This window comes from Xylocopa sonorina, chromosome 1 (genome assembly GCF_050948175.1).
Source record: "Xylocopa sonorina isolate GNS202 chromosome 1, iyXylSono1_principal, whole genome shotgun sequence".
Taxonomy (NCBI): domain Eukaryota; kingdom Metazoa; phylum Arthropoda; class Insecta; order Hymenoptera; family Apidae; genus Xylocopa; species Xylocopa sonorina.
In genome coordinates, this window is record NC_135193.1 from 17,385,474 (window position 1) to 17,401,259 (window position 15,786).

The following is a 15,786-nucleotide window of genomic DNA, read 5'->3' on the forward strand; positions in this document are numbered from 1 at the left end:
CAACGCGGCCAATCCCGTCCCGTCCAGCCATTGTTTACACGCTCCTCATTGGATCGTTATTTTTGAGGGAGCGTGACGAAGACGTGCATCACCGATGCAACGATGCTAGAGATCCTGGTGTTGCATTTTTCAGCTACCTTCTGCCCGCGACACCACCCTCCCTTTCCAACGGTTATCCTATGCGTCTCGCTTTTATCGACTGCCGATAACGGCAACTACCTTCCTAGCCTTAGACGGTGCGAAGAAACGTGCTTTCGTAGCCGTCAGTAGACTAGCCTCGGCATGGTCGGACAGTAGCGGCGGTTCTTTTCGAATCGTACTACGAAATTCTAATCATTCGAAGAATGTTACCTCGTAAGGATTTTGAACGCAAACGTCCGATCGATGTGAATCGATTGTTCAATCATTCGTCGAATCATACAACATCCTAGAATGACCAATTGCAATCCTTGAACGAGAAAAAACTCGTAAAAAATAGTCCTGATCGTGATAAATTTGAACTCAGAAATAAAGTTCAAATATTCTTGGAATATCGCGAAATTCCGGAAGTGACGTCATTTTCCAGCAAGTAGCTAAACAAGAATACCTCCTCGGCGACCAAGTTCTCCCGATACAATGACACGAAATTAATAATATAATATACTTGTCGCGTCATTACACGTGTCTTTTTTATTCCTTTCCTGTCTTCTCTCTCTTCTTAATCATACAGTTTTAGAGTAATGTTGATTGATCGAAGAAATTCTTCAAATTAATCCTTAATCCCTCAAAGTTCTATATCTTCCCTCCTCGTGACGCCTGGGGCAGAAATAAAAGAATATTATTTTAATCTACTTCTAGTACGAAGTATTGCGACAAGTTTCATTAAATTAGTAATATACCACAAAATGATATCCTGCACCGAATCTGTATCATTCAGAGTGACGCTAAAATAGTACGAAGCCTCTGGAACCCCCGAATCATACGTCTCCTGCTGCACGCGATTCTAACGAGATGCATAGATAAACCCAAGAAATCTATCGGCATGACCAAGCGTTCGTCGATATTGCTATCGCGATTCATTCTTAACGGTACAAGTCGTGCGAAATCGGTACAATGACCAGTAATGGTTTTTAATGGTTTTATCCGCGCTTTAATCAATGTTACGTATACAGCGATCGAATTCAGTTACGTTATTTTCCGATTACGTAAATCCTTTAGAACCTCAGAAATATAACTATTATCTCTTTATCGGCAAATTCATTATCTATTTTCGTTAATGCGATAATTTCATTTGTTCAACAGATAGGATGCATATCTTTATACATTTTGGGGTGGCCGCACGGTCTTCGTGGTTGTATCGACTTACTTAAAATTCGGTAAATCGTCGTCTAAGAAGAATTCCAATTGTACGACGTTAAGTACGACGTAACTGGCATTAAGTCGTAGGCACGTATCAAATACGCGTATCGCAGGTTCAAAGTATAAAACGAATTCAGTTATTAGAAGGTATCTTGTTAGGGAAAACAGCTAGATACGATAAACCAAATCGCGGATCTGTGATAAGACGTTTCCCTATAAAAGTCGGTTCATGTATCTTAAATTTGTCAGTTACTTTTGAATAAGCGATAACAGAGAGATCGACGTGTACTGTTTCTAAAAATTGTAACAATTATTTTTCTCGTAATGAGAGGTGAGTAATAGTTACGACGCCCCGATCGTTTTATCTTAGCATCGGTTATCGATCATACCCGAAACTTCGTTTCGTTTACGACAATAACGATCAATTTTCGTTCGCCTCGCGTTCATTTAGATACGCAATTAGAACCGCAGGGTAGATACGCGGTCCCATTGTAATCGCGTAACGATAAAGTCCCTGCTTGCCTATTGCCCGATAAACATTTCCTTCCGATAAAATCGAATCTGTCGCCGTGTCGAAGTAAACGAGCGTTCGTTAAATCTGAGAATCGAAACGAGGAACCGCATCGAGTAATAACGAGACGCGAGAACCGATCGATCTTTTTTCTACGTTTCAGAACTATTGTTACCAGTCGTTGCCATTTTGGCAGTGGCGTGTGCCGCGTCACCGGATACGCTGGCAATTCCGACCAGCTGTCCAAAGGTGGACCCTACAGACGAGACCGTGCACCTCGCTCACGAGACCGACTGCACCAAGTTCTACAAGTGCTCGAACGGGCAGAAACATGTCATGGACTGTCCGAAGGACGCGACGGGGCACAAGTTGCATTTCGACCCGACGCTGCAAGTTTGCGTCTACCCATGGCAGACGAACTGCACGACGCAGACATCGGACTGCTCGAGCGATGGTTACGTGGAGCCGCATCCGTACAATTGCGCGATGTATTACGTATGCGAGAACGGCGCGAGGTCTTTGAAACAGTGCGACTCCGATCGGCTGTTCGACTCGAAGAGCATGAGCTGCGTCCCGCAGGCAGACGCGACGTGCGGCACTTACCTGCTCGACTGTCCCACGCGCAACTTGTTCGACACTGTATTTCTGCCCCACGAATGCAAGTGCAGCCAATATTACGAATGCGTGAACGGGATGGCGGTCGAGAGATGGTGCGAGACTGGTAAGAACTTCGACGTTGAGCGCAGACAGTGCGTCGCGGCTCAGAACGCGAAATGCCATGGCGATCAGAAGCGTCCGTCCGGCGTGAAATGTCCCTCGACCGGTGTCAAGTATGTCGCTGATAAGAACGACTGCGGTTCGTATTACGAGTGCAGGGACGGGGCCAGCCAGAAGTTCGAGTGCAACGATGGACTATCCTTCGATCCGATTACATCGATGTGCACTTGGCCACCGAGCGTCGAGTGTTCTCCGGAAGCGAGGACGCGGGTGAACGCGCGTTACCCCTCAGAGGCGATTAAAAGAACGACCCATGCCAAATGTCCGCCGGTGGGGTCCGCGCGTTTGCCTCACGAGTGCTCTTGCAACATTTATTACACTTGCAACGAGGGGAAAATGACACGCGAGGAATGTCCAGAGGGTCTGATATACGATTACATAATGGAGCAGTGCGATCACCCGCAAAATGCTGTGTGCCCGCACAGCAAGTTCAACCCCGCGTTCACCTTCGCCGACAGCCTAAAAATGTTGGGAGTTTCGCCGTTAGCAGCCACGGAATGCTCGACGTACGGTACCGAACGCATACCTCACGAGTCGCTCTGCAGATATTATTACCAATGTAGAAACGGTCAGAAACACCTGCGATGGTGTCACGAGGGCCACTACTTCAACGAGATCATCGAATCGTGCGACTTACCCAGCAACACGAATTGCATCGACAAATCGATCGAGTCAACCAGCACCAATCCGAATCCGGTGTGTTCCTGTCCCATGAACGATTGCGGTATCATCCGGTGTCCCGACGAAAGAAATTGTTCCTGGTACTACCAATGCGAGAACACCATAGCGGTGTCGAAGAAATGCCCCAACGGTCTCTACTACGACCGCAAGAATCAGATCTGCGATTATCCGGAGAACGTGAACTGCGCGCCTAACCAATGTCCCGAAGGGGAGAAGAGCCATCACGAGTGCCAATGCGACCAGTACTACGAATGCGACGCGGACGGGAAGAAGGTAGTTCAACACTGTCCATCGGGACTGTACTTCGACTACGAGAGGAAGATCTGCGACTTCCGGGAGAGAGTAAAATGCTGGCCGCCCACCAACACCACCGACGAGTGCCAGGGTAAGTGTCCAAAGGATTCCATGGAGAGGTTACCCCACGAGGAGTGCAACAAGTACTGCCAGTGCAACGGTGGAACAGGCAAGGTTGTCACTTGCACGGACCATCTATTCTACAATGAAAAGAAGAAGATTTGCGATTGGCCAGAGAACGTGGAAGACTTGAAATGCGACCCGTTCCCGTGCAACGCTCAGTCGTCGGGGACGCTGCTCCCCAACGAATGTTACTGCAACCTGTACTACGAGTGCAGGAACGGGGTGAAAATCCGCGAGCGATGCGAGGACGGGAAGAACTTCGACTACGAGAAGCAACGTTGCGTCACGTGCTCGAGCGCCCACTGCTACGCGAAGATGGAGCCCGAGGGTATCGTCGACTGCAAGGAAACCTGTTCGTGGCAGAACGCTTCGTCCGCCATCGAGCATAGCGATTGCGACAAGTACTGCGAATGCAACGAGTGCAGGCTGCAAGTGGTACGCGAGTGCGGCAAGCACCAGTATTTCAACCCGGAGAAGAGGAAGTGCGACTGGCCCGAGAACATAAAGGACCTGAGCTGCGACCCGTTCCCGTGTCTTCCTGACGCGGACGAGAACCTACCGCACGAATGCAACTGCCATCTTTACTACGTATGCAAGAAGGGAAAGAAATACGTCGAAAGTTGCCCGGATGGGTACAACTTCGATTACGTATATGGCAGATGCGTCACGTCCACGGCTCACTGTTACAAGAAGCCTTCGAAGGGCAAGGGTCTAGGAGTCGAGGATTCCGTTGAGCTGCGCTGCCAGGCGTAAAGAGAAACTCGCGTTCCTCGGCAGACTTTTCACCACGTGTACGCTACGATTACTTATGTTATTTATTAATTATTCGCGCGCGTTAACGTTTATCGAGCGCCCCTTAATGTGTAATAACTCGCACTTAATTTATACATGCCACGACAAATGTATTTTATTTATACACACGAGAATAAAGTAAAAATAAAACACTCGAAATTGTATTATATGGAACGTCGTTTGATTAACTATTATTAAAAGCAATTTGTACTACTTTTTAATCCTGCAACCAGTACGATCGAATGCTAAACTTTCTCAGGGATGTTCTTTCGATGCATTGAAGAGTTGACGGTAACCTTTGTCCGGAATGCGATTAGATGGCTTCGAGATAGATGTAGAAACGTATTTGTACGATGATTCTTTAAGTTAAGTTTAAGTAAGACGGTTGAAACTTGATCAGCACGGTTTAGAGGAATGGCTCTGCCTTATCGAGGAGTGATATTTATGGCCGTACGCTTACCTATACATATGTTAGTCATTACCGCGTTCTTTCGTTGGTCACGGATAGGGCAATCGGCTCGATCGGGTGAAATTGCTTCGACAAAGGCGTCAACCAGAGGTCTGACGCAATGGATCGTGATCGCGGTAATCTTTTCTGGCCGCGAAAGAATATTTCAGGGGAGTAGAGGGATGGGAAATTGGTCCGTTTATCGATACAAATCTAGGCTAGCTTGCTATGGGGACAATCTTATTTACACAATGTTGTTTTGGGTGACGTTCCGACCGGATTTACGAAGCCAAACTTGCAACATCGAGATCTTCGAGAGATTCGATAATTCGATTTTAACGAACACTAATGCGGCAAAATGTTTTCATCGACGGTTTTAAAAGTATTAGTTTATTATCTCGAGAAGTAATAGTAATTCCATAATATCGCAGAGTTTGGCTATCTTTAACGGCAAGCAAATTTCATCGACTCAATTGGTAGGTAATAAACGCTAAGTAGTTTGCAGCGAACGATTAAGTATTGGAAAGATAATACGTGATTTGTTCCATTTTTTCTCGATGACACACAACCGTAACGTTGCATAACGAATCAAAGCAACAGGTAGAAAAGTAGACCTTTAATCGATGGATTTTCTTGCATCCTAAACTAGGTTTTAGGTTCCATGAATAGGGTCACGTACACGAAAATAATAAAAGAAGAAGGAGAAATCGAGGAGCATGTAGAAATTTTCGGAATTGATCAACGAGTATACAATGAGATGCGTTCGTATTAGTTGTGATAAGATAAATAATATATTTATGATAAGAGTTTATCGGCTATAAAAGTCGAATCGTGTCAAAAAAGTTTGTCAGTATCCCTTGGAAGAAATCTTAACGTGTACTACTTTCTAAATTTCCAGTGACATTGCGTTATTGTTCGTAATGAACGGTAAGCGATCCCAAGTATCGAATCAATATTTCCCATAGAATTACGTCGCATTTCTCGCATAAATCAGTGCCGTGTGTCAAAATACTACAATGTAACGAGTAAAACCGTAAAAACCCAGACCTTCTTTTTCGAATCGAATTACTATAAACGAATGAAAGTTTGCGGCATAAAAATTGGATAAAATCGGAATTGAAACTAGTTTACGGGGAATATCAATAACGTTGTCCATTTACAAATTTCAGGCTTACATTTTTTACTGATTGCCGCCGTTCTGGGAACGACGAGCGTTGTATCGGCTAGAGAGATGGGAGAAAAATGTATGGCGACCAACAGATGTCCGCCGGAACAAAATCCGGAGGATAAAGTAATCCACCTTCCTAACGATGAAGACTGTCACATGTTCTACAAATGCAACTTTGGAGAGGCGTGCCTGTGGGAATGTCCCAGAGTGAACGCGACGTTCCAGTTGGTCTACAATCCTAGATTGGAAATCTGCGATTGGCCATGGTCCGTGGAACTGCGACCAAACTGTCCTGAACAAGGGTATCCACCGTATCCAACGAACCCAACGTATCCAACGTATCCAACCAGACCAACGTATCCAACGTATCCAACGTATCCAACCAGACCAACGTATCCAACGTATCCAACGTATCCAACTTATCCAACGTATCCAACGTATCCAACGAAACCAACGTATCCAACGTATCCACCGTATCCAACACCTACACCTACACTGCCACCTATAATCACATCGTGTCCACCAACTGGTCGAGTAAACGTAGCTCACGAGACGGACTGCAATTATTACTACGAGTGTCGAGATGGGGTGGGAATACTTCATAAATGTTTAGAAAACCACGTTTTCAACCCTATCATCGAAGATTGCGATATCAGCTGGAATTATCATTGTACAACGACGCGTCCTATCAGCCCAGTTCCAATATAGACCATCAGAATGAACGAAAGACACTTTCGTTTAAACTATTTATCAATTTTTATTATTTACCGGTTTAACGGACGAATGTTTCCCGAAACATTAACCGTGAAACGAGTTCCAGCGAAAGGAGTTCTTCGAGCGATCGTTTCGTGCAATTTTTATAATCGTGCTTTTTTAATGTATATATTTTCCGATTGTACTAACAAAGTACTATTGTATGTGTTGTGAAATTGTAATCGGCAATAAAACGTGAGGGTTTTATGTCGCGTGAAATGTTATTTATTCTTGAAGCATGACCCAAAAGAACCATGAACTTGTTCCGCATTTGATCCACTTCCATCGTCACTTTTTTAGGTCATGATTAAAGTGTGCAGTGCTCGCAGATAGACTTTATCGTGTTTTAATATTTGGCTAGACTAAAACTCTGATGAAAAGATACGTAGTTATTTGTAAGGTGTTAAACGTAGTCATTTGTAAAGTTCAAAAGAAGTTTCGTCGTTCAATGACGACAATTACGTGGGAACGCTCGTCGTACTCGCTTGAGCGTCTCAGTTTTCCTCAATTCCTGTAATACTGAATAAATACAATTTTGCAAACCGATCGCGAATTGAATAGAATGTAAATATTAGCTATGATAAGATGAGCAGTATGCTAATGATTTCAGCGACTATAAAAGTCTGCTCGTATTAATAAAATCTATCAGTATCCCCGAGACGAGATAATATCGTGAATCGCTTTTTAAATATAGTGAATGCGCGTTGTCAATCTTATTAAATATCAATCATGAACGGTAAGTGAAACTTCTAGAACAATTTCTGATTGAAAAAGATCTATAAGCGCGAAACAAACTTACTATTACCAGTAAACACAATATTTTCTTTTCATTCGATCGCAAAATCAATAAATATTTAAACATTTTAAAACGTTTAAAAATGGAACTTCATTAACATTTATCTTATATAAATTTCAGGTTTGTTCATACTGTTAGTTACTGTGGCCGCAGCGACGGCGTACGTTATACAGCCTAGAAACAACATAGACTGTATACCTACTGTATTGTGTGCACAAAGACCAAATCGCACGGCGGTGGCCATTCAGATCCCTTACTACGATGATTGCCACAAATTTTACAAATGCAGCTACGGAGAAGCGTGTTTATGGGATTGTCCGACGTACGACGGTACAAACCGATTGGTCTTCAATCCGGAAGAGCAAGTCTGCGACTGGCCATGGAACGTACCGGACCGCCCGAATTGCTCTAATAATGACGGGAAGATCGAGGTACCCATATCACTAGTACCGTCTGCTTCTGGAACAAAACCAGGAACGTCTCATAGTGAAACAAAACCAGAAGCATCTCATATTGAAACGAAACCAGAAGAGTCTTATACTGAAACAAAACCAGAAGCATCTCATGCTGAAACAAAACCAGAAGCATCTCATGCTGAAACAAAACCAGAAGCATCTCATGCTGAAACAAAACCAGTAGCACTTCCTACTGAAACAAAACCAGAAGCCTCTCATACTGAAACGAAACCAGAAGCGTCTCATACTGAAACGAAACCAGAAGAGTCTCATGCTGAATCGAAACCAGAAGCGTCTCATACTGAAACGAAACCAGAAGAGTCTCATGCTGAATCGAGACCAGAAGCGTCTCATACTGAAACGAAACCAGAAGCGTCTCATGCTGAATCAAAACCAGAAGCATCTCATGCTAAAACAAAACCAGAAGCGTCTCATGCTGAAACAAAACCAGTAGTACCTCCTACTGAAACAAAACCAGAAGAGTCTCATGCTGAATCGAAACCAGAAGCGCCTCATACTGAAACGAAACCAGAAGCGTCTCATGCTGAAGCAAAACCAGTAGCACCTCCTACTGAAACAAAACCAGAAGCGTCTCATACTGAAACGAAACCAGAAGAGTCTCATGCTGAAACGAAACCAGTAGCACCTCCTACTGAAACAAAACCAGAAGCGTCTCATACTGAAACGAAGCCAGAAGCGTCTCATGCTGAATCAAAACCAGAAGCATCTCATGCTGAAACAAAACCAGAAGCGTCTCATGCTGAAGCAAAACCAGTAGCACCTCCTACTGAAACAAAACCAGAAGCATCTCATACTGAAACGAAACCAGAAGAGTCTCATGCTGAAACAAAACCAGAAGAGTCTCATGCTGAAACAAAACCAGAAGAGTCTCATACTGAAACAAAACCAGAAGCATCTCATGCTGAAACAAAGCCAGTAGTACCTCCTACTGAAACAAAACCAGAAACGTCTCATACTGAAACGAAACCAGAAGCATCTCATGTTGAAATAGAAGCAATAGCATCTCATACTGAAACAAAACCAGAAGCGTCTCATACTGAAACGAAACAAGTATCGTCTCCTACTGGTAACTAAGTAATATTTCACCGACTAATACAAAAGCTATAACTGAGGGTATAACAGTTTCTGGAAACGTAAAAAAATTCGCAATACCCGCGCGATCCGTCAGACAGATCGCAACTACTTTGATGCCGCCATAAGAAATGAAGAAATTCTTCAGCAGTACTTGAAACCCAATTATTTAATTAAGATTAAGGAAGAAATTGTCATTTCAGCAACACCCTGACATTACTATATTGTCGTGTAGACAATTAAATATTCTTAAATTAATTCCATATATACTCATGTAAATCTTATAAGTTTGAATAATATATTTCAAGGTTGTCTTAACAAGGACTTTGAATAACAATAAAACATTAAAAACCATATCACGTGTATGACTACTGATCGTCAATTATTACCTCATCCCGCGATCATTCCTTTTTAACAAACACCTTCAAACCTTTGTGTTAATTTATCATAAAAAAATATTATACTATCTACTTATCTATTCCGCGTACGATGTGCTTGAAATCTTTTCTAACATATGTAGATATAAAGGAAAATTTGCACATAAACCAGCAGACAATCTTTCAATCGATGAGTGTTATCACGTTTCGCCAATGTATTAGATTACGATAAATAATTATGGACAATTTACACAGCAAATTTCAATCGTAGAACGGCGTTATAGTGCTAATTAACATCTGTTCGGTTTAATTCAGATTTTCCAATCACAATCGTGAATACATTAATCGCTACAGTAGTTAACGGATCTATCAATCGCTTCGACTCAAGAAAGACGAACGAGTGCGAGCGTACAATTTCTACGACGCATACACGACAGTTCAAATTTGAAAGAATGCACCTGAGATGAAGGCAGAATAAAATGCAACGAAACTGCACGCAGTTTGATCTCCCACGAATCATGGTTGAACAATAAAATGATTAACTAACATTTAAATCGCAGCTTTCTCCTTTTTACTATACATCCAATCACGTATATTATGTAAAGTATATGTGTTTATCGATGGTATAGACAATCGCAATTATGACATTTCATTAACCGCTTCATATCTGTAAACGAGATATCTTCCGAACTGATATTAACTGCAAAACACTGGACGCGATATCTCGTGTCTTAATAAGAAGACTCTCTTCGATTGTTTTACACGATCGTCGAAAAGACGTCGATCAGTGTCAACTGAACCATCTACTCATAATCAAGTAAAGTCGTGCTGTGAAGCAACAAGTGCAGGGCGAGAAGTATGCTCGACGATTAGAGGAAAAGGAAGGACGATAAAACATTGAAGAATAAAATTTAAAAAATTAGAAGGAGAAGACGATTCTCGCTGCGTTTCAAATCGATAGAAAAATTTATTGAAACGCGGATACGTATACGTAAAACGTAAAAGTGTACGCAATTAGTTCGAGGTACTCAAACACAACTGGTAGCGTAAAACAACCATGACGTGTGATATGGAACATACAGTTACTGGTAGAAGCAATCAATTCTTTACGAGGAAACGGAACGATAACATTACAAGTAGGTAGAGGTGTGAATTTAATTTGCTGAAACCTTAACCAAAAATCGGAAATCGTCTCGTAAAGAACCAATGATCAGAGATCGCGCGGCATGTATTTTCTCATTTTTCTTCGATACCTATATATACATTGAACAAATAAAATTTCTGACACTGATCGTAAATTCAATAGAATGTAAATATTAGCTATGATAAGATGAATAGTATGTTAATGACTACCTTATCGAGTATAAAAGTCGGCTCACGAATAAAATCTGTCAGTGTCCCTGAGTCGAAGCGGTATTAACCATAAAAAGTATATCGATACGTACCAATCACAATGAACGGTGAGTTAATGTTTCCAATAAATATCTAACAACAAAATCCCCTCGATAAAATAAGAACGCGTCTTGAAATAGTGTACAATGAATTTTAATCAATTTCATTCTTTCTGTAAATTTCAGGATTACTTTTACTACTTATCAGCGCCACCGCTATAACCGCGAATATTATACTGCCTCTGGAGAATAAACAATGCGAACGGAATGCAAACTGTACGAGGCCAACGAACGATAGTTCACCAGTGATTCATTTACCGTACGAGCCAGATTGCCACAAATTCTACAAATGCAGCTACGGAGAAGCGTGTCTATGGGATTGTCCGACGTACGACGGTACAAACCGATTGGTCTTCAATCCGGAAGAGCAGGTCTGCGACTGGCCATGGAACGTACCGGATCTGCCAAATTGCTCTAACGATGGCGGGTCCAGCGATTCGAAAACGACGTCGACGACGACCCCGTCCACCACCACCACGACCGAGGACGATGGAATAATCACGCGACGCAAACGGGACGCGAAACCGTTCGTGCAATGCCCCAAAACGGGCGACGTAAGGATGAGCCACGAAAACAATTGCAATTACTACTACGAGTGTCACAACGGAAGTCCAACGCTGAGAAAATGCGGAGTAGGGTTAGTCTTCAATCCGTTCATAGAATCGTGCGACTACCCGTCTAACTATGAGTGTTACTCCTCCGATTAGGAGGCAACCGAGTGATCTCCTGTCGGAAGTCATCGTCCACCTTTATTATGTATCACTTAAAAAAAAAAAAAAAGAAAAGAATAAACGATTCTTAAATTAACCACCTCGTGATTCTTAGGGAAACGAATAGTTTTAAGTTCTATTCCTAATTTTTATGTAACTCGCAGTTGCCTTTTGATAAGGAAGTATCATACACGCTGTACGATTTCAGTTGAGAATAAAACGCACGAAATTGTATCGTATGGGAAGTATTACTTCTGACCGTGTCCCGAGAACGTCAAAATTCGCATCGTAATCGTTCCTTTTTAATCGATGTCTTTAATTGTACACAACCAGACAATTTATTATTATAAACGTATATAACATTCGTCTATTCGACATAACAGATGTGCACTAACCAGTACAAAATCGAGAAGCAACGAGTACTTTCAGTCGATTCATTATATCACATTTCATCAATGGAAAGCGACAGACTTCGTAAAACTGGGGAAATGTAAATTCTCCATTCTTAATCGTAAGAGCCTAAGCGTTGTTGATTGTTTCGATGTAAGAGGGCTAGACAAACATGGATGTTGGTTAGCAAAGGTCGCTTAATATTGCAAGTTTCGAAAAATGGGAACAGAAGAAGGGAGAAAAAAACGGGGAGAGGAAGCTGAAAGAAAATTTTTACGTTTCCTTTGTATTTCTTATGGACATCCGGCACAACTTGCACAAAAATGAGGTTCGTCAATGACGGAAGTGTTCGTGCGACCACACGATGAAGAAACGATCTCGTGTGACGAGAAGATAAGGTCAACAGGCTCAGAGAAGAATTTAATAACTTCATTATGGTCTAAATCGTGATTAGTAATCGAATATATTGGAATACGTGTGCGAGAGAGATGATAAAGAGCACTTGGAACATTCGAGAATCGATGTTGATGTAGAGTTAACAACTGAATTGACATTTGCCAGGCCGATAACTTTTATGACTGTTAGATACGAAGCGTTCGGAAATAATTTCGTTTCGAACTGCGTTAATGCTATTCAATTTGCAGGTAAACGAATAATCGTTACGCGGGAATTATGAGAATCATCGATAGAAAATTGTCGCGACGCAGAGTGCTTGAATCGAAGTGGCACGAATCGACGATTAAAGGTCACGGACCGTACCTAATCTCGCTTGAACCTTCGATTTTTCCCACCTGCTTCTACACTGTACAAATAAAATTTTCAAAACTGATTACAAGCTCCATAGAATGTAAATATTAGTCGTGATAAGGCGCATACTATGTTAATTGCGATATCTTCTATAAAAGTCAGCTGGTGTGAATAAAATCCGTGAGTATTCTTGAGGCGTGATAATAAGGTGTATCGCTGGCAAGATACAATAAATAATCGATATAAATCGTACCCATATACATATATAATGAAGCGTAAGTGAAATCTGTCGATAATTCAATTGAAATATATTTCTAACAAGTCTCAAAAAAAGTGATAAAATCTCTAAAAATTTCAGACTTACTACCGTTACTCGTTACCAGCATCATAGCAACGGCGTATTGTGAAATCTTTATCCGAGAATACTCAGAATGTATAATACATCCAGATTGTAAACACACGAATTCTGTCTACGCAACTCACCTCCCTTATTACGATGACTGTCACAAATTTTATGTATGCACCAATGGACGGGCGTGTTTAATGGAATGTCCAAAGTACGATGACCAAAATCGATTGGTTTTTAACCCAGAACGGAATGTCTGCGACTGGCCATGGGAAGCACCGGATCTACCAAATTGCTCAAATCAAGATCCACCAGGACCGCCATCATCATCGTCGTCTTCGTCCACAGAATCAACAACGCCCATTTCGACAAGATCAACAACTCCGTCCATCATTACAGAATCGACAACTCTGTCCACCAGTACGGAAACGACAGCTTCGTCCATTAGTACGGAAACAACGAGCATTCGTCCTGTAACGCCGCCACATCCGGACCCGAGGTGTCCACGGACTGGTACCAAGGACATACCCCACGAGACGGATTGCAATTACTACTACCATTGCCAGAACGGACGAAAAACACTTATGAAATGTTACGAGAATCTCGTTTTCAATCCTATCATCGAAAGCTGCGACCAATCCTGGAATTACTCGTGCAAGACGACTCGTCCCGTCGATCCTGAGGACATTAAAAGGGAATAAGATCACCGCTTCGTCAACGCTGTTTATCGTTTATTAGCTTAAGAAAGATGTGTCTCTCAAAGCATCGATCATGTTATGACTCTTAGGGGAATGTACGTTTTTAAGCTCATTCAATATTTCATGCAATATCTATTGTACAATTACTTCCATAATGTATATATCTTTCCTTTATTAGGTTCTTTCCTAATAAGTACGCAACTGTCGCGCGTTCCGTGTAAGACTTTTTTCTTCCTTTTTTATCAACAATAAAACGAAAGAAAGCTGCATCGTACGAAGTGTTATTTACTTTGAATCACGGCCAGATGTTACGTAAATTTATCTCGCGATCATCTCTGTTTGATTAGTATTTTTACCGCTTGTGCAGAATAATTTTTAAATAGCTACTAAATATAACTTTGTTCGAGTTTGAAAAAGACGAGCTAGCGGATAGAGAGTGAGAGACGAGGAGAGAGAGAGAAGGAGAGGGAGGCGGTAGAGGGAAAGAGGGAACATTGAATGGTAGATTAAAAAGCGAAAGAAATTCGCATGGGGCTGGAGTTAAAAAGGAACTGTCGGGTGCGATCGCGTCTGTACTGGCGGCGAGGACTCTTTGCACTCTTTCCTTTTATTGCTGCTGGTGCAACGGCATATTTCGAATTATTTATCGATCGTGAAAACCAGTGAAATTCCGCTGGAGACATCGAGGGTTCGCTCGTGGCAGAGGTATCTACGAACGTACGAGGCGACGATATCAAAGCGGTCTGGATTAACAAAAAATGGCGGACGAATACGCGAGAGGGGAAACCATGGTTTCCACGTTCGATTCCTTGTCCGCTATTGAACAAATAATATTTTCTAGAACTAATCGTAAGATTGATGATATGTAAATACTAATCGTGATAAAATTGTACGAACGATAAGGCTGTATCAACTATAAAAGTCGGTCAGTGTAGATATAATGTCAGTATTTCTGGGGCAAAATAGCACCGCGTGTGTCAGATTTGAAACACAGCGGGTACACAGTGTCAACCATAATGAACGGTAAGTAATTCCGAATTCTTGTACGATCTCTAAGTAATATACGATATAGAGCTCATTAATTCTCTCCACCTCGTACGATTACACGCTGAAACGATGGCAATCGTCAGTGGTGTAGGTAACCAAAATTCGACGAGAGTTAACAGACCATCCGTTAGAATTTCGTTCCACTAAGTGGAATTCTATTGCGCGTGATACTGCGTGGCTTAGTAACGTCTGTAAACTTAATAACTATGTTAACAACGCTCGATGAACTTAATCATTCCTTTGCTGCTCAATTTTAGGATTATTCATATTGCTCGTTACCGTTGCCGTGGCAGCGGCTAATATCGTGCACCCAAGAAGCGCCTCGAAATGCGTAGATCACGCATCGTGCTCGAAGGTACCAAACGCTTCGCCCGCGGTTCAATTCGCTGACGAGGAAAACTGCCACAGATTTTACAAGTGCACCTACGGAAAAGCGTGTTTATGGGACTGTCCGATGTACGACGGCGTGAACCGTCTGGTCTTCAACCCCGTCGACCAAGTCTGCGACTGGCCGGAGAACGTGCCCAACTTGCCAAACTGTGCTGCACCAGAGGCGTTTGCGTTGGATGACGAGCCTGACAACGGTTGCCCAAAAACTGGCGACGTGTCGATCAAGCACGAAACCAACTGCAATTACTACTACCAGTGCCACAATGGGAAGAGAACGCTGAAAAAATGCGGAGATGGCCTCGTTTTCAATCCATACGTGGAAGTATGCGACCTGCCGTCGAACTATTCCTGCGAATAGTCTCAGTAAGAAGGAGCAAGTGATCTTCTTTTCGAAACATGGCT

The 15,786-nt window shown here is 42.4% G+C and overlaps 1 protein-coding gene across 1 annotated transcript; it reads left to right on the forward strand.

Annotated features, from left to right (window-relative positions):
* Positions 1 to 1,662: 1,662 nt before the first annotated feature.
* Positions 1,663 to 15,742, forward strand: LOC143426992 (uncharacterized). The gene is made up of 8 exons (XM_076900812.1): positions 1,663 to 1,669; positions 2,013 to 4,433; positions 6,134 to 6,691; positions 7,802 to 9,223; positions 11,183 to 11,693; positions 12,718 to 12,800; positions 13,496 to 13,762; positions 15,252 to 15,742. The coding sequence occupies exons 1-8, from the start codon at positions 1,663 to 1,665 to the stop codon at positions 15,740 to 15,742; spliced, it is 5,760 nt and encodes a 1,919-aa protein (XP_076756927.1).
* Positions 15,743 to 15,786: the final 44 nt, after the last annotated feature.